This window comes from Pagrus major, chromosome 3, assembly GCF_040436345.1.
Source record: "Pagrus major chromosome 3, Pma_NU_1.0".
NCBI lineage: Eukaryota > Metazoa > Chordata > Actinopteri > Spariformes > Sparidae > Pagrus > Pagrus major.
In genome coordinates, this window is record NC_133217.1 from 22896531 (window position 1) to 22923921 (window position 27391).

The 27391-nt window shown below is 39.8% G+C and overlaps 1 protein-coding gene across 1 annotated transcript in view; it reads right to left on the reverse strand.

Moving 5' to 3' along the window:
* Positions 1–27391, reverse strand: part of LOC140993507 (receptor-type tyrosine-protein phosphatase F-like) — a 114030-nt gene that overhangs the window by 41361 nt on the left and 45278 nt on the right. The window contains exons 3-4 of the mRNA XM_073462964.1: positions 5421–5566; positions 3734–3875 (exon numbers count right to left, since the gene is read on the reverse strand). Of these exons, the coding sequence (XP_073319065.1) occupies positions 3734–3875; positions 5421–5566 (288 nt within the window). The remainder of the gene's footprint in view (positions 1–3733; positions 3876–5420; positions 5567–27391) is intronic.

Here is a 27391-nt window from a genome sequence, read left to right on the forward strand (position 1 = left end):
TACTTACCTATAAGGCAATTAGTAACCAAAAGAAATGGCAGATGCCTTCGCAGCCTACTTTACAAAGTTATATGATAGTCAAAACCTAGATAACACGACTGAAAAGATCCAAAAATTTCTGGGACCCCTTAATATGACCCCTTAATATGACCAAATATTATATATTATATTAAATATTATATAAATATTACAGTCGAATTGGCTAGGCCAATCACAGAAACTGAAATAAAATAATCAATTCTTAAAGTTAAATTAACAAGTCTCCGGGAATCGATGGGTTTCCTGGAGAATATTACAAGACATTGGTACATGAGCTTGCCCCAGTGCTAAGTAAAGCATATAACTATGCACTAGAAATGGGAGATCCACCTAAATCCTGGTCGGATGTTATAATAGCAGTGATTAAGAGGGAAAAGATCCCACACTCTGTACGGGAAACCAACCTGTAAGTCTTCTATGTGTGGATAAAAATTTTTTAACTAGCAACCTAGCTAAAAGAATACAAAAATATATTTAAAAATTAGTTAAACCAGATCAAACTGGATTTATCAATGGCCGCCAAGGTACCAGTAATATTAGGAGGGCACTAAATTTACAGTCATTAGCCACATCTAGCAGATAAACATCAATGCTTCTCAGCTTAGATGCTGAGAAAGCATTCGATAGGGTGGATTGGATTGATTTACAGCAGGTACTGATGAGCATGGGTTTCGGGGGATAAGTTGGTTAAATGGATTACAATATTTTATCAGGACCCTAAGTCCAGAGTCAGAGTTAATGGATACTGCTCAAATGTGGGACAAGACAGGGAGATGCACTGTCTCCAGTTATATTTGCACTCAGTATTGAACCTCTGGCAGAAGCCACAGATTCATGGTATAACGGACCAAAGAGGGACACAACATAAGATAGCACTATTTGCGGACGATATACTACTACTTTTACAAAATCCTTTGTCCTCGATCCCTGCACTTATGAGATGTCTGCACACATTTGGCCCAATCTCAGGCTACAAAGTTAATGAGGGTAAATCCGAGGCAATGATGTTATCTGGAACCTGGCCCACACAACTGAATGATGTAGTGACTTTTCAACACTCTCAGCAAGGTTTTAGATATCTGGGAATCACACTCATACCTATCCATACACAGTTATTTAAATTGAACTATAACAAGCTACCAAAACAAATAAAAGAAGACTTAACAAGATGGGAGGTTCTTCCGCTTTCTTTGTTTGGCAGAATAGAAGCGATGAAAATGCTGCTTAATGCCGAGGCTTCCATATTTATTTCAGTCCTTCCCTGTATGGTTCCCCATGTCTACTTTTGGTTTGTTAGATAAACTCATATCTGGGTTTGTATGGCAAAATAAAAGACCTAGAGTAAGACTAAAAGTACTGTGCTCAACAAAAGAGAAACGAGGTCTGTCTACCAAACCTGAAAATGTATTATTAAGCAAGTCAACTTACTGCTGTAACTCAATGGATGAACAATAACCAGGAGACAGGTTGGGTCCAAATAGAACAGAAGTCAGTACAAGGGGTTAGTTTATCAGTCTTACCTTTCCTTAACAAGAAACTGTGGAATTAACTTAAAATAAAGAATGTATGGATAAGGCATACTATGGGACACAGTCAGAAAGAGCTTAGGGGGAGCACTCACTTTGTCACGAGCTATGCTACTAGCTGGTAACGGTGGGAATATAATGGCATAAATACGATCAACCAGCTTTTTGAGGGCGATGAAATAAAGTAATTTTCCCAACTACAAACTCAATTTGCACTGCCCCCAAAAGATCTGTTTTGTTACTTACAAATGAGGCACTACAGCCAAACCCATACAGGGAGTAGGATTAAAAGAGACCCAACAGATTTCGAACAATATTTTATTATGATAATAGAAAAACATTTGCCAACCAAGAATCATGTCTCACATATTTATAGGATGTTGATGGCTGACATGGCAGAAAATACCTTCAATGTAAAAGAAAAATGGAAGCTAGAACTAAATGTGATAACTGAAGACAAGATTTGAGAGGACAAAGGTATCAACAGTAATCTATGGAAGGAATTTGACTGGAAGACAAAAAATAGATTTTTCAGGACCCCACTGGTAATTTCAACATTTTATAAAGATTTAGTATCTCCACTTTGTTGGAGAAATTGTGGGATGACGGGTGACCATGCACATGTCTTCTGGGATTGTCCAGTAATACAGAGCTACTGGCAGGATATAAAAGGAGAGATTGAAAAGATAATGAACACCACTATTTCAATGGATCCTATGTTGTTTGTACTGGGAATCCCTCCAGAGAATGTCACAGGAAAAGATCAGATGTATATACTGCATATACTTTTGCTGATCGCAAGAAAAATCATAATTGTGAACTGGAGGAAAGCACCTTTGCCCACAAGAACCCAATGGACCCAGAGACTGAAACACGTTTATATAATGGAACACATGACAGCAAAGCTGCAAATGAAAATGGACATTTTTCTACAAAGATGGACTCCAGTTATGTTGTATTTACAGATATAAACATGTAGCTAAATGCTCTTGAAAAAGGTAAATAGAATGAGAAGCCCTTTGTCAAGGAATGTTAACAATGTTTGATCAGTGCTATTGACATTGAAATTTAAATAAAGTTTCTAAAAAAAGGATAAGAAGAGAGCAATTATCTGTGGCCACCACATGCAAAAACATTCCCTTTTGGGGGGTTGTCTTGCTTTTGCCTCTCCATTGCACCTCCAGTTGTCACTTTCATTTGCACCAAAGCAGGTGAAATTGATTCACAATCACTTATGCATCCTAATGGACAAATTGATATGCCTGAAGTTTAACTGACTTTGTGTTATACTGTGACAATTGAGTGTTTAGTTTTGGTGCCTTAATCTACCCAAGTCATTTTTGCGCCTAAACCAAACCAAGTAGTCTGTGTGCCTAAATCTAACCAAGTAGTTTTTGTGTCTCAGCCTTACCAATTAGTTTCAGTGTCTACACCTAACCTAATAGTATTGGTGCCTAAACATTGCCAAACTGAATTGTTTTCATAATGTTATTAAGACTCCAGGAGTCGTATCATATGAACTGTTTGTCAGCAAGTTTTATTTTGTCAGCAAGTTTTATAAGCTTAAACGGACATTGCATATGTATTATTGCTAACCTGCCTGCAAAGCCCTTCACATACAAAAGTGACACTGGAGGTTTAGGTGGAGTGTCACAGCTTAAAGCTTAAGGATACTGACTAGCTGATGTATTTTGGCATGTTGGGATTTCACACTCTGCATCACCAGGCTCTATTGCAGACAGTGTCTTTGGAAGGTTGCAATGCTGTCTCGTTCCAACTAGAATTCTCCAGCACTAGGTCCAGGAACAATGCTAAAGAAAATAAACCAAACTTTCTAACTTTCTGACAATGGATGGATGCTACATCACTCCCTACAACTTACCACGACTTCACTGCTAAACTTTCCCTTTCTGCCAAAATCTGCTCTGAGAAACCACCGTCACTCTCTCTCTTTCTCTCACTTGACCACTCACACACTACGCACTGCTCTATTTCTTAGAGGAGCTCTGCTGCTGGATGCAGGATGACACATGAGTCCAAGACTCTACTATAGTTATACATCATTACTCCATATTAGCAACAGCTTAAATTGTGTAAATTTGAGCACAAAATTAAATTAGGAGGATTAGTGGGACAGGGAGTGAGGTGGATGGGCAGTCAGGTCTTACCCTCTAAGACAGTGAGCTTTGCGCTGCTGTTGATCTCTCCCACGCTGTTTGTCGCTGTGCATTCATATATGGCTTCGTCGCGGTGGGTCCTCAAAGGCTGGATACGCAGCACAGAGCCCAAGCTGTCATCAAACTCAATCACCTGGCCAGACAACAGCAGAGGAGGATTAAACAAATCATTTGTAACATTTTCATTCAGATTCATTCATTCAAAATCTGTTTTGCTCCTTTGTTTTACAGACCCATATTACACAATAGAGTTTAACTTAACCTTGAGAGAGCTTTCCATTTGCTGAAAACAAAAAGTGAAAAGCACATCCAGTGTGTCCAGCCTGTAAGAAAAGTTGATGTTTGAGTCTCATTCCCAACTTGTTGAAGTAGTTTTTGTGCCTAAATCTAACCAAACCTCGACTGTTTCACAACATTAATCGTCTTTTTTTTTTTTTTTGGATAAATAATAATAGTAATAATTAGGTTGAATCGACTGTTGGTTTTTATTTTTTAATAAGGATTGCTGATAATTATAAGACAATAAAGGTGTTGCCTGCATTACATCATGAAATTTGACAAGAACAACAGGTGCAGGGTTACCTAATTCAAGTGAGTTACAATTTCTGTGAGCTGGGTTTCAAAGAAACATGAGAGAACATGTTGATGTCACCTTGGGCACTGGAAACTTGGCATGGACATTTTTCACTATTTCCAGAGGCATTATTAACCAAACAATCAATCTGGTCATTAAAAAAGTAATCAACAGATTAATGGATAATGGAAATAATTGTTAGGTGCAGCACTTTCAGTCTCCTTACCTTTACTTTTCAATTTATCCATGGTCATTACCACAGCACAAACCAACTTCAAACTACTGAAACTATTGATTGTTGATTTCAGAAAAAAGGAGTCAAAGACACACATCCCTATCATCAGTGGAGCAGGTGAACAGTTATAGGTTCCTTGGAATTACCATCACTGAGAACCTATCTTGGTCATCACAGATCACCACAAAAAAGCAAAAAAATGCTTTACTTCCTGTAGAGCAAGATTCTGGTCAAATTTTACAGAGGAGCAATAGAAAGCATCATAACTAGAAACATTACAAACTGGCATGGTTCGTGCAAAGCCCAGGACATCCATGAAGTGAGATGTCTGCACATCTGGCAAAACATACAGAAGTATCCGCTGCCATTAATTAAAAAATGACAAATAAATGTCCCTTGTATTTGGTACCTTGAATAAAGCTGACCTCTGGCTCAGCTACAGCAGGTTATCACTGTTCTGGTAACCTGTTAGTGCCACTGTTTAACCTGCAGAAACTGAACTCTGTACTCACTGTGACGCTGAGCCTCAGGCATTCTCATTAGAATATCAACCTAATGTGATTAGCATTTAAATGGTCTTCAAACTGGCACTAAATGGAGGGAAGCTGCTGTGAAGTTTTTTGAGCATGGTGTTAATTAGTAAATACAGCCACAGCATATAGTTCAGCCTCTCACACATTTGCCGGAGAAGGTATGTTTACACACTGTAACTGATTACAAAATTACATCACAAAGTCTATCCTGCTCTTTCTCCCTCTGTCTTAGTCGCACATAAAAACAGAGAACTGTTGACCATTGAAGGCGTTAGAAAAGGTTCCACACATTGTCACATCAGACAGAAAACTTTGAGGCCTGCTACAGACTCATACCTCAAAGCGCTGAGAGCTGACTTTCTTCCCCTTCTTCATCCAGGTGATACGAGGTTTGGGCTCACCCACTGCCTGGCATACAAATGATGCCACTCCTCCTGAAATCCCTGTCTGATCGTCAGGGGACTTGATGAAGCTGGGCATGCCTAAGAGAGAGAGACAGCAGGACCAAGGCAGGGAAAGGAAGAGAGGTGAGACCACGGAGGAGAAGATAACCTGTCAGTCTTATTATTAGTGGCAGGCAGATGTGAATTGACAGAAAGAAACTTGAAAAATCAACAATGGCGCCCGCATTCACTGAGAGTGTGCACTGGAACCATGACACTCTAGGAGGACTTACGTGCCAGTTTAAAAAACACAGGTTAATTACAGCATTACATCCACAAAGCATGTGTTACCACATCCAAATGAGCTTGTAAAACATGATCATGCTGAAGAACAGACCCTCGCTTCTGAAATGTTTCCAGTGGACACTGAAACTGCGATGGAGCCATGCGAGCCAGAGCATTGGCTCAGAAAGCAGTACAGCCAGGTCCTGTGTACATATATTTATTAGTACGCACATTCTACAAATCTATGGACACGGACTGAAACTCTGAGGGCAAAGTTTGCAAAATCAGTAGGCACACACAGCTTTTCTCTTCTGATCTCTGGAAAAATATTTTCTGTGGAAGGAAGTGCATGTACAGTTTGGAATTAGTAGTGCACAGTAATTGTTGGGCTGATGACCGAAATTAACTGGCGTCACCACAGTGTTGTATAATCAAACAGTGTTAACTTACTTGAATTTAACAAAATTTTCTATGATAAAATAACTTACAGTTACCCAGCAAACATGCCCGTGCTAGCCCAATGTGGGAAAGTGTAGGTTTCTGTGGGCAGAGGCAAACCCACACTAATCCTATGTGGGCCTAGAGTTGGGTATCATTTGAATTTTATCGATTCAGATTCTGCTTATCGATCCCTTATCAATTCCAAGTTTTGGTTCAAATATTAAAAATGTTTTGATAACAAAAGTGTATGATCTACACACAGACGTGCATTAATAAACATTAGAGGGGCTAATATTTTACATGTTTTTACAACATCGTTTACATGGGACCCCACTACATCCTGCATCACCTTGACTCCCCAGGGACCTAGGCAAGGATCGTATTTGCAGTATAGCTCAGGAAGTTCAACTTGCTTCAGGAGCTGCTGATCCAGTTCTACACTGGGATCATACAGTCTGTTCTCTGCACTTCCATCACTATCTTGTTCGGATCTGCAACCAAACAGGACAGGAACAGACTGCAATGGAAAATCAGGTCTGCAGAAAAAATAATTGGAGATGACCTGCCCTCCATTCGGGACTTGTACTGGTCCAGGTTCAGGAAATGGGCAGGTAACATCTCTGCAGACCCCTCACACACTGGACACAAACTGTTAAAGCTCCTCCCCTCAAGTAGGTGTAACAGAGCACAGTACACCAAAACGACCAAAATGTGCAATAAATCCTGCCACTATACTATATATATAATGTAAATACTGTTTTTAATACTGTTTTTAATGTTAATACTGCGGAAAAATCTGCACTCCTTACAATTGCACTTTTATTTTCTTGAACATATTAGTCTTACTTTTTCACTAATTTATTTTCTTTTTAGATTTAATGTTTAAAAAACTATTCCCTGTACATTGAGAGCAAATTTAACCGGAGTCAAATTCCTTGTCTGTGTAGACATACTTGGCCAATAAAGCTGATTCTGAATTTGATTCCAAGATAACGCAAACAGCATTTATTGAACCAAGGGTGAATTGAGCCTTGACTGACGGGCAATAACTGTACTTTATGTTACACTGGGGCAGCAGCAGTGCGTTTTGGTAGACAGGCAACATTACAAAAGGAAACCCACACTCAAAAGCCTAAAACTGAAGTGCATTCAGTGGCTGTGCACAACACCTAACTGCAACCAAATAAAGTCAATACAAAAAAACAGAGGGGTATGTTAAAGATGTGTGGATGCTGGCGATGTGCCAGCGCTGGCTGACACACTCAATGCCATGCTGCCTTAAATGTTTCATCAGAATTGAAGTACAACCTGACTTGCAGCAAATGAACTTCCCACATGCATTGCACTTTGCGTTGTCATCTTTTTCTTTTACAAAGTGAAGCCACACTTCTGACCGTTTTCCACAGTCCATCTTTCACACTGTGACTGCTGCATGCACGCTAGCTCTCAAGCTCATTGTTGTGTTGATGCATGACGTAACAGGTCCTGACTCCTGGTAGAGGAAAACAGGTCCTGGAAGGTAGCCATGGCCTTGCAGATATATGTAGCATAATACATTTTCATGTCACGTTTAAGAACCAATAAGCAGAAACAAAATTATTTTCTTTTTCACAGGTACCCAGTACTTGGCATTAAGTACTTAGTTCTAATTTGGAACAGAGTTTCAGTTTCCAGCCCCATAAGGGCCCCCTGTGGGTAGGCCCATTTGGGTCCCACAGCAGTTTTGCCCTTTGGGGCCTAATGAGGGTTTTCTGTGGACAAGCTCAGCTATGGGCCTGCCCACAATAAACAGCTATGGGCCCCCGGAAGAGTAGCCCATGCAGGGCACGCAGCAGTTGAGGGTTGAGGGTTAAGCAATGGTTCTCTGAGGGCAACCCACTGTGGGCTTAAGTAAGTAGTTGGTGGTAAATGACAACTGGTAATAATTGCCGTGATGTTAAAGAAAATAATCAAGTGTGAAGAAATCACAATGAATGATTGAAAACATGTATTACTCTGCACCATTTGATTGAACATGCACCTATTGATTGAATTACTGTATTGTGATAACATAAAGTGACATGTAACCACAGATGTAAGAATTAAATCATGTAACCAAATATATAACACTTCTATTATTTTTTAAAAATGCAGTAAGAAGAGAGATCAAATCTAATGGGATATATCAAGAGGGAAACTTCTTTTTAAAAAAAAAAAAACTAAGGCCAGAGTCACTGAGAGCTAATGGTGTATTCTGAGGAAAGTACCTGTTTTTTTTAATTGCCAAATAAAGAGAGAAGGAGCTATTGGTGTCAGGCACAGCAAGGCACAGCCAGGTGCATCTGTGAGGACGAGGATTTCCGAGGAAAAATACCCGTGTCAGCAGAAGTTGAGGAAGAGTAAGGATTGGATGAGACCATGAGGCCATGGGAGGACACTCCCAGTTTTAAGGCTTAAAAAAAGACACCTAATATAGAAGATCAGACAAGTTGTTCATGGACATTGTCTGTGTATGATCTCATGCTCTTACTGCTGGCAATAAAAGCTTTACTGCACTCAGTTTTACGGACTCCTGGTGATTTTTGACTTTTGAAACTTTGGAAAACCTTTTGAACAAACAAGAACCAAGTGAAGTCATTACACGACAGCAGCCCTCAGCTGTTTTGTCCTCTGGGGCCCCCATGAAGCTGGGCTGGGCTTGCCCACAGAAAGCCCATACAGGCCCTCCATTGGGTTAGCCTGTGTGGGGCCTGAAGCAATTTTTCCCTGTGGGGATCCAATGAGGGCTTCTGTGGGAAGCTCAGGCAAAAAGCCCCTGTGTCAACAGCACAGTTAAAATGCTATTTTAACTTTATAATCAAAGACACACTTTTTTTTGTTTTAATCTAAATGTAATGTCCAAATGTAAATGTTGCATAAAGTCTGAGGTCTGCAACAATGACAGCAAAATGTTAACAGACGTAAGTTAATAATGAATGATTTTAACCCCTCTAAACCCGGCCCATTCAAAGCGATGTTTACAATGGTGTGAATATAGGCATGTTATACCTCATTAGATAAGTTACCTTTTAGGCGGTCATACGGTCCGAATACGTGTCCATGGCTTGATAATTTACATTCCTTTAGTACGTAAGAGTCCAGTGATCAACAAAAAATCAAAGGATTTTTCATAAAATTAATCCAAGTTGTGAATATTGTCGTCTTGAAACTTCATTTGCCAAACAAAAACACATCTTATCTTATTTCATTATGTTGCTATCTACAACATTAAAGTGACCCCATCTCTTTTTGTTTATTTTTCACCCCAGGACAGACAGGGTTCGTACAGGTGCTTGAAATCATTGAAAGTGCTTGAATTTCAATGGTGTGTTTTGAAGGTCTGAAAAGTGCTTGGATTTTAGTTTAAGTGCTTGAAAGTGCTTGACATTATAACTCTGTGTCTTTCACAAAATTGGGATCAGACTGGATAGTTTGCTTATTACTAGGAGAAATAAAATCAGTAAGAGAAACGTATATGGAGATTTTTTCGCCTTGGCTCCGCTGAGCCTCTCTGCTCCTCTGTGCGACCTGCCAGTCTGTGTGTAACCCCGCCCTGTCCCCTTCGAAGGGAGACAGCAGGAGATGACAAAATGCCGGGAGGCTGCCGTTTTAACGAGCGTTGGCTTGAAAATGATAACTACAAACAATGGTTAAGACGAGGACCGAATCAAAGAGTGGCGTCATGCAAGGTCTGCAAAAAAGATTTTCAGATTTGTGCAATGGGAGAGTCTGCGCTCTCCAGTCACATGAAAGGTAAGTTAAGACTTTTTGAGTAACTTAGGCCAACGCTGCACGTTAACACTTTGTTTATGCTAACCGCTAACGTTAGCTAAATTAGCGGTTTTACAGACATGACTTTTTATGTATAGCTGTAACCTTGGCACTACTTATTATGTAAAACCTTTATTCTCTTCTATTAAGTGTGTTAGTGGATTTTGCTGAGGATTGTTGTGTTACTGTATTTACCAGCCCAAACATAAAAGTTACTGTATATTCCAACCTTAGATTGTACAATAGGTCCTATATGTGGACTTCTATTTGGAATGCACTATGTGTGTGTGTGTGTGTGTGCGTGCGTGTGCGTGCGCGTGCGTGCGTGCATGTGTGCATGCGTGCCCATGCATGTAGGTGTGGGTGTGAACGTGTGTGTGTGGGCAAGGCCAGGGTGGCCTGGTTACATGACTGACTCCTGGCCTGAAAAAGTCTCCCAGTCCGGCCCTGTTCACGGCCATGCTAGAATGAAGTATTATTCAGTCACCAAAAGACACACACTTTTTGACAACATTTTGACAGCATTTTTTCACTTTTTTATTTGTATTAGGTATTTGATTGTGTATTTAACTATAGCCCTTTTCACACAGAGACTCCACATTATCGTGGCAGCCAAGGCTCGGCAATTCTCCGCCTTTGTTTGTTACACTGAACCAAGCAGCAACGTCTTTCCCCCGGTGTCCACCTCTTAACCTAAATATGTATCTGCCAGCTGTTTAGAATCATATTGATGCAGTTATAATGTGTTGTGATTGAGATCCTGACCCACCATGCATCCTGGAAAATGGTGTAAAATGATATAAAAAGTTATGTTTTTTGCTCTAAATTACATAATTACATAATCACCATCAGTAAACAGCAGACGTTGTCTGACTTTCACTCACGAGGAGGGATGCTGTTTTCTGGTGAAAAGTTTCCAGAGACAGTAACTACAATAACACAGCAGTGGAAGGCAACAAAGATATGTGGGTTACAGTTTTTTGCTCTAAATCAGCTCACATAATTAGTGCCATTTAACTGCGGAGGCCGCCTGGCTCTGCTACTGGGGACAGATGCTGTTTTTGGGGCAGAAATGTGACAAAAAGTAGGACAGACAGGATGACACTTTACCAGTTTTGTTTCAAGAGTTTCATTTTGCCGTATAAGTTAGGAGTTTATCTTCATGTGCTGTGTCTTACTCGGCCTGTGTGTTAAGTTATGACACAGTGAGCCAAAGTCTGTAACATGTGTGTAAGCATTCGGCAAAAACTGTAATGAGGAATAGCACTGCCTGGTTGAAGACATAAGAAGGTAAATGTATGGTTTTAATACTGTACTACTTTCACAATTAGCGCGTTGCATGATAGTGCGTGCTAATCGTAATTAGTGCATTAGCATGCTAGTTTGCATTAGCATATTAAGGCACTAGTCGTAATTTGCACGTTAGCATGCTAATGACATTAGTATAGCTCTCAGTGTGGTAGACATCTGTATTGGCAGTGTAATTCATGTTATTATCCAGCACTGGAAACTATAACTATCTCAGTATGATAGGTTTAAGGTTTTGGTTGATTATTTATTAAGGAGACAAGATTTGTGTCAGCTGGTGATACTAGCAGGTGAAGCAGCCATTTTTTTGACAATTAGTTCTCAAGCCAGGACTCAGGCTGCATTATTTTAGTTTTGGATAAAGCTTACTTCAGTTAGAAGTGTGTGTGTGTGTGTGTGTGTGTGTGTGTGAAATTTAGTGAAAATTGTGTTTTTGTTGTTAAAATTTTTAACACAAATGGAGGTTTAATATTACTTTTAAACAATACAGCCATAGGAAGATTGGCTCACACAGACTTCAGCAACTAAAATTACTGTAGGGTTGTGTCAATCCCTCCATGCAGTGGTCTGAGGCAGGAACAGGTCCATCCTAAGGACAAAACAACCAGGCATAAACAGAGTAATGTAGTTTATGCTGTTCAGTGCAGCCAAGAGAATGCACAGATTTGTGTACCTCCTCTGGTCAAGACTCTGCTGTCCACTTACATCTGAAGGAGACAAATCATTCCTTTGAGAACAACAATGTAAACATCTTGGCCAGAGAGGACAGATGGTTTGAAAGAGGAGTAAAAGAATCCATCTATGTCAAACTGGAACAGAGGAGGTGGCTTACAACACTACTTATCACCCACCTACAATGCTGTACTGAGTTCCCTCCCCAGACAGCTTAACAACATTCACATCTGGGCTCAGCTCGCCCTAACATTCCATACGAAGGCCGGTTGGGTCAATGACTCACAAATGGCCACAACTCTGAAACTCAGATAGTTAAAACTGAAGAAGCTTCTTGGAAGAGTTGTTAATCGTCTTCATGACACTGAAACAAGTACAGCTGCCTACAATACAGTAATTATTATTTTATAAAATGAACATCTGTGTTGGAAAAATTGTAAGCCATACTTTTAAAGAAGCCTACACAATGTAAAAACACAAGCCTACTTGCACAGTAATCTTTTCATATGATGAGGGTTGTTCTTTGCTTACATGTATTTACCATGCTGGTCATTTTCGTGGGCCTACTTAGTCTTCTTGACATTAACAAGCATAAAACCCTTTAAAAAAAAAGGAGGGGGACTATAAGAGCATTATTAATTAATAATTGTTTCTATGATCACTTTTTATGGAAGGTTGCACCATTTTATTTATTTATTTATTACATTTTCACAGTTACCAATTATTGTATCTCAGTGCTGTGATCACTTTAATTTCTGCTTTTAAAATGTTATTGCATTCTAACAGGGATATAAGCTCTTCTCTTTAGTGACAGACTACAAACATTATCCCTGCACAACTGTAGCATTCCATTAACTCACTGTCATGTTTAGAGGATATTTCTCCTTTTCTCTTTATTTTCCCACCATTTTCTACTCTGCTTAGGAAACTCTAAAGGCTCTTGAAATAATAACTTTTTTCCCCCTAGGATTCGGTCTTAATTTAAAGGAAAAATTCTGAGAAAATTTCATAATTCACTACGAGCAAGTCTTAACAGCAGTGTCTGTAGAAATTGCACCCCTTTTGGACAATTGCTACCTGACAATTAACATCCAATGCCATTAGTCAGTGTTAATGCAGACTTGCAGATAGTGTGCACTTCATGTAGAGCTATGGAATGTGAGGGTGTGGAGAAGCAACACAGTTTTACTTTGCTTTACTTTCCCTACAATGTGTTTTAGATGCCTAACCTTCACCAGTTCTTCACCAAACCTTAACTATGGCCTTTCCTGGAAAAAAATATCATAGTTGATATGTGCAGATACTGTAGAAGGAAAGAATTTTCTTGATTCTCTAAATCCACAATTTGATTAGATTTTGGATCTTAAGGCTACTATTTGATTCAATTTGTTATTTATTTTTTAGTTCATTTTAACACTGATGGCTATTCGAATTTCATCTGCATTTACAGCTTGTAACAAAGTTTGGTTTCTCTAATCTGTCCCAGGTCAAACATCTTCCCAAGCAAGCAATTGCAGACACTACCTTTGTATTCCATGATTGAAATTGAAAGCTCATTTCGATCAATTTCCAATTTGGAATCAAAATCGTGACACCCCTTATGAAAAGTAATCCTATGTAAACAGAAAGACTATGTTTAGATAGCCTATTAAATGAACAAACTCTAAAGAGAATGGAGGGTAGGGCAAAGGTCTGCTCATTGACTTTCGCAGAACAACTCTCCTGCACTCTAATACAGAAAATCCTGCCAGTTCCCCAGTGCTGCCACTGCAGCTGTCAGCAGAAACTGTCAGCCCTGCACAGCTGCAACCTTCTTGTTTCCGTGGTGTAACAGAGTGAGCAGGTAAAAGGCTGATACATGGCTGCACAGAGGGAAGACTAGCGTGTCTCTGAAGAGCCAGCTCACTGCTTTCAGCTCAGATATACAGTGGAGTAAATGAGATGATCCTCCAAAACAAATTAAAGGAAAACCTTGACATTTTAGTGAGTTATTCTCACTTCTTGGATTTGCTTGGACAAAGGTTGTCCATACCAGATGGAAAAGAAAATGGTTGTCCATATCAGAGGAGTTGTCAGAATTAGCACATTATTTGTAGGGTCATGAAGGAGCCTGATATGAGTAGATGTGTCTTTTTTTTTCTTTTAGCTTAAAGTGGTCAAATTTTTAATCAATCAAGACTCAATGTCTTGCAAATTCTGTCTAGACCCCCAAAAAGTTGCTAGTTTTTCTGGCTAGCTTATTTTCATAGGTGTATGTTTCTGTGAGCGAGAGAGCCAGAGGGGGAATGAGAGGGAGCGAGGGGGAGAAAGCGAAAGAAAGAGTGCCCCTCACCTGTTGTGTGTATTCTTCTTCATGTCTGTGACATATTCTACAGATACAGACATTAAAACTGTAGTGAATTGCTGGTATAATGTGGATATGACTGTCTACAGGTCGTTTTCAGGTCGATTTTTGCCAAGAACCGTGCATGTGTTGCGCTAGAAATAGGCGAGACTCTGAATCTTTAGATCACGCGATGCAGCAGCCACGCATGACATGCAGGAGTGCTGCACACACATCCAGTGTGCCCAGCCTGTTACAGGATGCTTTCAGGAAACATCCTGAAAGCATCCTGTAAATAGAAAGCATCCTGTAAATAGCAGAGTTCGGCAGAACAGCCGTGGGACATCAGACAGAAAACAAAAAAACATTTTCTCCATAAAATATGATCCAGTGTCATCAAAATTACTAATAGTTGGTGCTGTGTGTGATATAGCATTATGCACAGTGATGCTAGCCACTCACTGAAGTTATATACTGTAAGATTAAAATTATTTTGAAGCTGTTATTTTAAGGTAAAATGGTTACATAATGCTGCTTTAAGGCAAAAGTATTTCTTGGGCAGTGGTTGCACATTTGGCCTTATGCAGTGCATCAGTTGTCAAGAACCAGGTCTGTGCAGGATTTTCTACATTCATACACCACAATATTTTTGCCACCTCTATTGGACACACAAGATCATTGTCATCCACTAATTCAGGTCTAGATAGATAGATAAAAGAGCTAAGTTTCAGGCTCCTTGTCCCAGTTCAAGCCTGAAGGCCCTATAGATTTCTTGAGTTAATTTGCCTCTCATCCAGAAAGTTTCCCTGGTTTTGACTGAGTGGTGTTGATTCCCTGGCAAATTGGAAGTCATGACTCAGTAGTGGATCTACAGCATAATTTATTAGCCATTTAACTGGTACTCTGAAGAATGACTCGCCATTTCAGCTTGGATTTCTAGTCTCCAGCTCTGCGTACAAACTGCGATGTGAGTGTTTCTGTGACTTCCTGTACAGGCTGAAGGCTGCTGCCTGATCTAGTCCAAGTTCCAGCCAAGGCACAGTCATCTCTAACAAGCCTATTTTAACATGAGGGTAGAGGAGGTAAGGTAAGAGGACACTTTTTTTCTTCTTGTTGCATTTAGCGTTGTTTGAAATGACCAATTATTTGACTGTAACTGTAATGCAGGTCCTGAGTAAACATGATAAGTTGGTCCACTCAGCCATCTTTCATATCATTGTTTCTGTTGTATTCTCATTGAATGTTTTCTCATACTTTTCTTTACTGAACAGGATACACGAGTCTATGAATATTCTACCTGACTACGATTAAATATGTTTTAGTCACATAATTTCTTCCTCTTCTTCCCCTTTACCGGCGATCACAGTTAACTTCATTTCAGATGCCTTTTTGTACACAGCCCCAATTGACACGGCCACCTCCACATGCTGGGCAGGTTTAGGAAGTATTAAGATCAGTGTTCGGCCCATCTCTGATCCGCCACGGCAGCAGAGCTGATAGGTTTCACTCTAGTCTATGTATGTTCTTCCACTGGCTCCACTGCGTTGCATATCTACTCCATTGCAGCTGCGGCAGTCCGAACCCTCCTGTAGCAGAAAGACAAGGGAGCATGGAGCGAAACTGCAGCGGTGCCGTTCTGCAACAAACATGCAACCAGTGGAATTCCTGGGTTAGGGGGTGGAACGTCAGGGGGTTGCATGCAATGAATTTCTCCTTTAACAAAGTGTACTTGGGCAGTCACTTTGTAACAATCTCCCTCAATTACTAACTCAACGAAGGAAAAGTACAAACGCAAATTTTAAGGGAATGGGTGGACCTGATAAATGCCGTGAACGGCCACTGCCGGCTGACCGAAACTAATTTAACCCCCAAAATTAAACAGCAAATCTCTCCCTTACGCCTACGATAATGTCGGAATAAATTATAAAAAAAAACGAAAACACACAGAAGGTTTGATTCCTCACTCTGTATTAACGGGAAATAAATTAAATTATGTCTGACCCGGACGCACACACCAAACAAAAGAAGAGAGGCACACCCCAATACAAACAAACATTTGGCCAAAAAACCCACAATAACCCCAAAAATCCCCACAGTTCAAACGTCCAAAACCCAACGTAAAGTGTCCATGAAAGAATTAGTCCTGAAAGGAAAGTATCAAAATAAAACTACCTTTGACAGGTGGAAACATGGCGAGCCGCCGTAAGTCTTAATGCCAAAAAAAAGGAGCAAACCCATGTAAAGCTCACCCAGCCCGTTTGGCAACCGGATCGCGGGCATGTAGTAATCCGGTGGTCTTTTAATCCTTTTTTGGTTTCTATTAGATTTCTCCTGGGGAGATCCACTGAACAATCCTGCTGGCCACGTCCTCCAAACTCTGACGGTCTTCACCTGCCGCACGCTTCATCTCTCTCCCGACCTTTCCCCTCTCCCCCATTTATCACATTTGGCAGAAAATAAACAAACAGAGTAAAAAATAATAATAATACCAGTCCGCATTAAAGATCCGTGTTCTTACCATAGTCTCCTGATAAATTTAACCAATCATGGCAATTGCAATTACGGCCCAAGACTAAACATGAAACATGTTAATCACCATAATTACCACACGTCAAGGTAGACTTGGGCGACCCAACTTTTTCAGTCACAATTCCAACTTTCATCTGAAATGGGAAAAAAATAAACTCTCAAACTGTAATGAACTGTTAGAATTCAAGCTTTGACATACAATATGAACAAAATACAGCGTCGGAGGCAATGCCTGCTCCTAAATTCCCTATCAGCTTGGCCTATTACATGCCCTAATGAGAGTAAACAGTAAAATACCCACACCAGTAAGTAAAACCATGATGATCAACAACACACTCACTGAGAAGCAAAATTAGAAACACTTTGTACTCTTGTACTAGAACCACATTAACTGAGATAACAACTCAGCAGGCTTTCACTGAGCAAAATTCAAGATTCAAAGTGTTTATTGTCATATGCCCAGTAAGGAAACATGTTTCTCTGTTCAATGAAATTCTCAAAAATGTACAAAATAAAGCAATTTTACAAGGCACATGTGATAAATAAAGAAAAAAGCAACAACAATAATAGTAATAATAATAATAAAACTGCAAATCTGAGCCGTGCAATTATGCATGTGCAAAATGTAAGTAGTCGGGACAGTTATATGAGGTAGAATTTTTTAACGTGGTTGCAAACTCCTATCAGCTGTTTAGGAGTCTGATGGCAGTGGGAAAGAAAGAGTTCTTTAGTCTGGTGGTCTTGGATTTAACACTTCTGTACCTCCGGCCTGAGGGTAGAAGTGTGAACAGTCTGTGCTGGGGGTGGGTGGGGTCTTTGAGGATGGAGGCGGCTCTCCTGTGTACTGCGGTGGTAGATGCGCTGCAGAGAGGGCAGTGGAGTCCTGGTGATCTTCTCAGCAGTCTTTACCACTCTCTGCAGGTGTTTGCGGTCCATAGCAGAAGTGCTGTCGTACCACACGGTGATACAGCTGGTCAAGATGCTCTCAACAATGCAGGGGACATGCCAAACTTCCTCAGCCCGCTCAGAAAATACAGCCGCTGTTGGGCCCTCTTTTCCAGCTGTGTGGTGTTGAGTGACCAAGTGAGGTCCTCCCTGATGTGAACGCCCAGGTATTTAAAGCTCATGCTCACCCTCTCTACTTTAAGCTCCCGGAGGTACAGTGGTCGATGAGGTCTCCCGTTTTTCCTCATGTCCACCATCCATCTCCTTCGTCTTGTCCGTGTTGAGGGTGAGGTTTGGTCGGTGAGTTTGTAGGGGATGACCGTATTGAAGGTGGAGCTGTAGTCCACAAAGAGCGTCCTGATGTAGGAGTCTTTATTTTCCAGGTGGGAGAGGGAATAGTGGAGAACAGCAGCACAATTTCACAACCATTTTATAAAAGTTCACCAAAATTTTACCAAATTAAACATGATTAACTTCCCTAATTGAATGGTAAATCTATCATATGCTAACTTTTCATTTGTTTATTTTAGTTATAGAAGTTATAGTGAGGCAGCAGCTATCTGTAGAGGGGTGTTATAAAACAAGAAGAGAATACCAAAAGAAAAAGCAAGACGTTGAAGTTTAAGAAGATCAAAGTTTTGAAAAATAAACTTTAGCTTCTGGATCAGAAATATATTGGATAGTATATTGAATATTGTAAAATTGTATATTGAATATTTCTCTGAAAAAAAGTAACTTTTGCTTCAGTGTCCTCTGTTATGTTTTAAATTTATTTACTCTATGAACTTTTGTGGACACATCTACATGGAAAACAAATAAAATATAGGATTACACCTGTTTTTCACTGACAAAAACAAATGTAATAAATGTAAATAAACTTCTTGAGGTTCTGTCTGAGATCACAGTAAAAATACACAACTGGCTTCTTTAAAATTTCTGGTGAATTCATCTGAGAATGGATGAATTCACCATATAATAGCATATTAAATTAACAAACAGTAGTAAACTAATATGTCTCATTAAGTACTCATTAATTAATGATGTTCATGTAAATTAAGGCAGTAATACTTATTTTTTTCTGATAATGTTCAAGTAATAATCTTGAAGGTTTTCATGTAAATAAAAATCTGTTAAGTCACTATCTATCGCCGACTGAGGTAACACAATGATGATTGAGCCTGTGGCCCACTGATGAAAGCCCTTGCATGTGCTGTAGTACCAAAGTTGTACACTGGGTGTCGGTGGTGACTTTCCAGGAAAAAATCACAAGCGGCACACAGTTACCGGAATAAGTTAGCATAATGTTGGACAATGAATAAGTAAGTACTAGGGTTGGGCCGATGGTTGACGGCCATGGACTACTAATCCCTGCCCATCAGAACATCGTAATTTAAAATGCTCCCCACCAGAGAGCACAATCAAGAAGCATGTCCCCTCAGAATTGCCGTCGGGCAAGAGTTGTTGTTGTTTGTGATATGTGGGGAGAGGAAATGAAAAGAAGTATGTTGCTACCCAGTGCACCAACATTACGTCTTCATACCCATTTATTATTTTCTCATTAAACCAGTGCACTTAGGCGAACCCAAGACACTCGGTTAAATTTGTGGCAGCATTGAGGGAGGTAGTTTCCTCTGCAGGGTGAGACAGTTGGAGATTCATGTCAGAGCAACTGCTGGAAACAGCGGCGGCTACATTGGTGAGCTAATACGCAACTGCTGCCTTACAGCAACACTGAGGGGACACGCTGCCTCAAATTCGTAAACAACAATGTCATCGTCCATCACAATGTTTCACTGTAGACATCGTCACCTGATGTACATAACGTTACTTTTACAGCAACCACTTTTTATTCAGTAAATAGTAAGTGTTATAATTACTGTTTCAGAAGACATCATTCCCTTTTCGCTTTCATGTGGTGTTGTTATGGAGGCGTGGCAAAGCTGCCAACTTACAACTGACTGACGTCACACAGGTGACACTGGATTCCGTAAATCTTCGAGATTGCCACTTTAATACACCATTATGTAATGTTAATTAATGTTACCTTATTATTGTTATCACTGTAAATAAACTATTAAAAATGTACAGTGTTGACAGATGTACAGGTGATCTCCAGTGGAGGATGGTGCAGTCATCAAAAGAAAGAGGACTGATGTCCCATCAGAGCTGAAATGGACCAGAAAGAGACCTGAGTCCTCTCTCAAATTAACAACTGCTAGAATAGGGTAGGAAAAACAAAATAAATACAGGAGAGTTGTTCTTTTGGGGTTTTTTATGCATCCGTGAGGCCTGGTAGTTTTCCAGGTAGTTATAAACATTGTCATTGTTGCTAGCTATTTCTGTTTGGAGATACTAATATAATTGGAAAGAATCTGTTCTGTTGATTCCAGTAGCACACAGACAGGTGCAGATTGGCTGTCAGGAGCACTGAGAGAATTCCTGGTGGCTTGGAAGGCTGATTGGCCTGAAGTGTCAAGCCATTGTTAAAAATGCTAAATTAAAAATGAGTAAATCAGAGATAAAACAACACAGGGAAACTATTGCTCCTCACAACTGCAAACTGTCAGCCACCCTGCATTTAACCTGGTGGTATGATCTTTGTCTGTCAACACACATGATTGGTTGCATGTACGTAAAAGTCGACACAACCTTTAGTTAGTGCGCGGAGTTAGTGTGGCTGACAGTGAAGAAAATTGACAGCACCAGAAAGAGAGGGAACAAGAGAAAAAGACTCTCTATGTAACCTGACAGAAAGATGGCTGTGACCAACAATAGCTGTGTTTCCATATAGCAGTTTTTGCGCATTTTGAAGAACATTGCATTAGAAATTTTATGGAAACTGCAAAATAAAAAAAAAAAACACTTTTTTATGAACAGAGGAGGTGGCCACATTACTTATCACCCACCTACAATGTGGTACTGAGTTCCCTCCCCAGACAGCTTAACAACCATTCACACCTGGGCTCACCTAGCCCAAGCAACCCACATGAAGGCCGGTTGGGTTAAAAACGTCGTTAGTGGCCCTAACGACTCTGAAACTTAGAGCTCACACGTGTCCTTAACGACTCTGTAAGGACACTCCCACACAGAGTTTTAAAGCCTGCAAATCCACTCCAGTTAGTTAGAACTGAAGAAGCCTCTTGGATGAGACGTGAAACATCTTCAAGAAACGGAAACAAGTCCAGCTGCCTACGATACAGCACTTAGAATTACCATGAGAACCCTCATCAACACAACTCTGGTTAAGTTAGCGACAAAAGCGACCATAGTTAAATGCATTCCTTGGGTCAGAGCGGGCGACACTGAATCAAATTTGAATCTGCTGACTAAAGATAAGCGTAAATACAATAAGATTGTAATACTACTCAGCGTTAATGACTCCCATTAAGGGCTCCCGGAAGTCACTAAAATTAATGTTGAGCTGGTGTGTACATTTGCTAAAACAATGTCAGACTCCATAGTTTTCTCTGGGCCCCTGCCAAATCAGACCAGTGACGACATGTTTAGCCGCATTTTATCATTCAACTGCTAGCTGTTGAGGTGGTGTCCAGCAAACAATACAGGCTTTGTACATAAATGGCAGACTTTCTGAGGAAAACCTGGTCTGAGAAGGAGAGACAACATTCATCCCACTTTAGATGGAGTGACTCTCATATCTAGAAATCCAAGTTTATTGAGAGGCACCTGGCTGCAGGCCTCCAATGTGAAGTCGCTTCCGGTGCAGGCTCCACTGTCAGGACACCTCCACTGTCAGGACGGGAAGTGACGACATTTAAATCTGGATTTCACCTGCATTTTCATTCGAGAGAGACCAGCGAGTGAGCATGTGTTCCGAGTAGCGGTGAGTTGCTGATTTTTATTATCCACAGAAAGTAAATGCATGGTTTCTTGTGTTCTTCGTCAATATAGGTGCCGTAAAATAATAACGTTATAGAAGTCATTAATGATGCAAATTAGTTAGATAACGTCAAAGTTCACTTTCACTAATGGCGGTTAGCATCAACACCGTAAATTATCAGGGATTATTAACTGTATAGTGCATAACCTAAAGTAACTGTTCGCATTTGTTTGTATGTAACGTTATAAAACATTTTTGTAAACTCTCCTTGCATCAGCTGGGCATCGTCACAAAGTTGAAAACGTGTCTTTCTAAACTCACAGACGTGATATGTGAGACAGCCAAGCTGCCAACACGATGCAACACACCACGATGTTTTGCCAGAGGTCGACTAGCTAATTAGTGATATCACCTGTTTAAGTGCACAAGTGGAATCAAAATGTGGCAGGACTACATGGCACATTTTTACTTTTTTATTTTTCCACCTCTGTTGTAAACTACAGTATATAAACAAAACGAATAGTAACTGAAATTACTGAGAAGTAGCTTCTGCACCATCAGTACTTTTATTTTTGATACTGAGGAAGGAAATACACATTTAGAGTGACGTCTGAGAAGAGAAGGGCCCTCTGACCTCCAGACTGACTGATGGGATCTTTTCTTTTTCTTCTTTTTGGAGCTTGTGTTTTGAATATTACAACTGATCATTTTGCTTGTCTATATATTTTCAGGAAGAAGAGCAGCAGGCTGAGGTCTCAGTCAGACCTGCCGATGTGGACACACCAGTGGAAGGGGAAAGCTTTTTCACAGTATCTATTGGTCAGATACTGTTGGTGCAGCAGCTATGTACAGACATCTTTCTTTCTGTCTTTTCCATAGGAGTCGGTTGAAGATCGCATTCTTCACGATTGCAGACATGCAGCAGAGTGGGTTGAGGCCAACAGACAACTGTTGTCTGCCAAAGTGGACCTGCCTGATGTTCTGGCGGATGAGCATGAAAAGGAAGCAATCCCTTCAAGTTCACGTTTTACAATACTGAGGACATGTGGAAATTCTGCGAAGAAATAATGGACAGAAGAAATTATTTGGCCTATTGTGAATGTCACACAGATGAGTGAGTTTGTATTAGAATAAAGAATAAAGGGCTACAGAACATTTATTCATGTTGTGACTTGGTGTGTTTTTTGTTTGTCTCATGGATCACTTAATAATTCACTTGGATTATACTGTAGAGATCAAGAGTAAGGGTAGTATTTAGTGGTAGCTACTTGGGTGTTGCAGCAGAACAAGAACATAATTAGCATAGACATAGAACCAAACATGAAATTTATGGTGGTAAAGAATAAAAATACAGAATAATACAACAGGAAAAAAAATTGAAAAAATATATAGAAAAAGAGCAGTGCAATAAAGTCAAAGTTAAATGATAAAAAGTCAGTTAAGTACTGTATAGTGCACAATAAAATGTATAGGCCAATGACATCTTATGAGATGTTGGCTTATGAATATGAGTAATAACTTAAAAGACAATTTGTGCACTGAGCAATTTTATTCCTGCCCTCCATTGTTTTCATTTATCAACTATTTGACCTTCTCTTTTCAAGATCCTCAGCTTTGTAGTAGGCTGCAAATAGACTATTGAGCCCCGACTCATATCACCCACCGTTTGTTTTTCGTAATGACTAAGTTGTAAAATTACGCAGTGCAGTGTATATTAGTCTGGCTTTTTGTCCTACATTTGGACAGAATAAATCAAAATGCCCACGTTGGGGCTCATGCGCAACATAAAAGGAAAACACGGACCAAAAACGACAAACAAAAAAGTTTACTATATAAATACGATATAACGATTTATACTATAGGCAAGGAATTAATAGATTTTACGTCATATTGTTTACTAATTAATGCATTTGTGAGGAAAACGATTCAACCGGAAGTGCATTCGCGATTTTATTTTGAAATGTATCCCGTGCATTTCCTGTCCTGACAGTGGAGGCGGCCTGAGAGTGGAGCCTGCGGCGGTAGCGACCTCACAGTGGAGGTCTGCAGCCAGGACCTCTTGAGTTTATTAGTGGTAGAAAACCATGACAGAGTTCAGATCAGGAGGCAGAGCTGCAGGTCGCATGCTTTTCTGCACTTCTTTTACAGCAGTTACCTACCCAAAACCCCATTGAGACTGTCTGTCCCCCAACCACCTAAATCAACTAAAAAAGAGGTGTTTCACATGAAAAACTAATAAAAATCAACACTACAACTGATCAAATTTTTTAGGAACATTAGATGTGGACTCAGCATTTTAATATTTACAATATTAATGAGGTAATAATACAAACTAATACAAAAATATTTATTTTTTCCATAAGTGAATAAACAAGCTCTTCTCAGAAGAAAATAAGGTTGCCAGAACACTGTTTGAAGCTATAAAGGTGGCAGGGTCCGCCACATATAAACAAAGTAAAATAGTATTAAATTGTTACAGTTTGTTAATTCAGTTTATTCAGTCATGAAAACAAAGAGTCTATTTCTTTAGTTATTTAGTTTTACTAAAATTAGTCAATGATCTTTCTCTTCTGATTAAAATTTCCTCCCCAAAACTACACAGTGCACCTTTAAACATCTGATCTCTATCATCAGAAGCTGATTAAGCAAATGATTGAATATCAGATCATAACATTGATTTATTCCTTACTTACTGAAACCTGGCTGTGTAATGAGCAATATGTCAGCCTTAATGAATCCACTCCCATCAATCATATCAATACTCATATTCCTCAGGACACTGGCCGTGGAGTTGCAGCGATATTTTACTCAAGCCTATTAACCAATCATAAACCTTAACTCAATTATAACCCGTTTGAAATTCTTTCTCACCAGATCCTGGAAAAAAATGAAGCCAATCCTTTTTGTTATAGTGTACTGCCATCCTGGTTATTATTCTTTTTTTTTTAAAAATCTGAATTCTGAAGTTTTTATCAAATTTTGTCCTCAAAACAGATCAAGTAAATATCATGAGTGGTTTTAATATTCGGGTGGACATTGATAATGATAGCCTTGGTGCTGCATTTCCCTCATTAGTAGATTTGATTTACTTTAGTCAGTGTGCACATGAACACACTCACTTTTTTAATCACACCCTAGACCTTGTTCTGGCATATGGCATTGAAATTGAACATTTAATAGTTTCCCCACAGAATCCTCTTTTATCAGACCATTTAATAACTTTTGAATTCCTATTACTGGACTACACGCCACAAGGCAAACATTTCTCTTCTAGATGTCTCTCTGATAGCGCTGTAGCTAAATTTAAGGGAATTATTTCATCTGCTTTAAATTCAGTGTCATGTCCCAGTACAACAGAAGACTCTGCTAACCCTAGTCTCTCCCAGATTGATCATCTTGTTGATAGTGTTGCAGGCTCTGTGCGAATGACACTTGACCCTATTGCCCCTCTACAAAAGAAAACAGTAAAGCATAGGAGATTAGTTCCATGGTACAATCCCAAAACTTGCATATTAAAGCAGACATCACGAAAATTTGAAAGTAAATGGCATTCTACCAAACTGGAGGAAGCTCATTTGGTTTGACCAGAAAGCCTTAAAACTAATGAGACAGCCCTCCGCAATGCTTGTTATTCAGCATTGATAGAGGAAAATAAGAACAACCCCAGGTATCTTTTCAGCACTGTAGCAAGGCTGACAGAGAGTCACAGGTCTATGGAGCCTTGTATTCCTATAACACTGAGCAATAATGACTTTATGGGATTCTTTAATGATGAAATTCTACTTATAAGAGACAACATTCATCACCTTCTGACCTCCGATGGTATCAGTTAAGCCTCTAACACAGAACCCCTAGAAATGGCTGTAAAACCAGATTTACAATCAAAAGTTTACATACACTTGTAAAGAACATGAGTATATCATGGTACTCCTGAGTTCCAGTGATTTCTACATCTCTAATTTTTCTGTGATTGAATGACCAGAACACATACCACTTTGTCACAGAAACATTCATCAAGTTTGGTTCAATAATGAATTTAAAAGAGGTCTTCTGAAAATGTGACCAAATCTCATTCTTTCAGTCACTATCCTCACCCTCAGCTGTGGGTAGTGAACAAATATGATTGCGGATACAAGCAACCGAAATGAGTTTCCTCAGTAGGGTGGCTGGGTTCAGCCTTAGAGATAGGGTGAGGAGTTTGGACATTCGCAGGAAGCTTCCACAGTAGAGCCGCTGCTCAAAAGGGGCCAGTTGAGTTGGTTTGGGCATCTGATCAGGATGCCTCCTGGCCGCCTCCCTTTGGAGGTTTTCTGGGCACATCCAACTGGGATGAGACCCCGGGGCAGACCCAGAACTCACTGTAAAGATTACATATCCCACCTGGCCTGGAAACGCCTTAAGATCCCCCAGGAGGCACTGGAAATCGTTGCTAGGCAAAGGGACATCTGGAACACCATACTGAGCCTGCTGCCACCGACACCCCACCCCAGATAAGCGGATGGATGGATAGAAATTTTGGATCCAATAAGCCCATTTAAAAAAACACCAGTGGATAAAGTAGTCAATAATTTAAGACTATTATATTTTATTCAGAATAGTCCACATTCATTATTTACCAGACTTCAACTTCCTTAATGGAAGATAAAGTGTTGGAATCCAACTGTATATTAAAGTGCATTCAATTTTTAAATAGCCTATATTTATTAAGCTGTAATCTGACAGCAAGGTAATGCAGGTGGCAATAAGATGAAAATACGGATCAAGCAGATATCTGACCTTATAATAATGATTTAGGGGATTAACAGTGTAAAACGTGACTAGGCTCTAGCTGAGTGTAAATTTTTAGATGTCTATTTTAGATAAGAATGTTTCTCAACATCATTTAATGACTATATTTCCATGTGTGTAGATTTAAACATAGTCACTGAAATGCTGCCAGAACAAATGAAGACTAAGTATATTCAGTCTTTATTCAAAAACTCACTTTTAAACATGGGCGGTTTGTTCATAAGGGCGATCGGGCGACGCACCACAAAAGGGGAAAAAGGAGGGATTTTTTTCTATCATATTCTTCCACAGTGTTACAGTGGCTGTGACAGTTCTAGACAGTTTGAGCTGCTCGGTATGTCATTGTCCAATCAGCGCAGGGCAGTACTCCCTGAAGTACCGCCCCTTTTGGGCGACTTCAGTCAGGTTAAAAATCGCCCAGATCGCTCTCATAGACTCTTATGTAAAATCAGTTTTTTTCATATTTCAGTCGTTACAATGCGTTCTCTATGGGTTCCGGGAGGGCTCGCCCTAACGTGCTTTCGTCATACTTTTTTTTTTATAAAGTTTATTTTAATTTTGAATACAATACAACGACAAACAACAAAAAATAGTACACTACATAACATAAATATAAGTTCCATACATACATTCATATCATATCACACCACACATACACACACACACACACACACAACCCAAAGGGCAGGTCTGGGGCCCAGTCCCCACCTACCAGAACCAGGTACCAGACAAAGGGGGTGCAGAGAAGGGTAGGTTAAGTTTATCACGCTACGTGTTTACCATGAGAGATATACATCTTTTATCCTGTTCTCCCCCACTTCTAGAACATAGAGAGGGAGTCATCAGGCCCAAGGCCCAGTGACCACCTCTCAGTCAACTACATTCATAATGAAAAATAAAATAAATAAATAACAACAACAGTAGTTATTATTGTTATCATCATCATCATCATCATCATCATCATCATCATCACCACCATCATCACTGTCAGCATCGCCAAGATAAT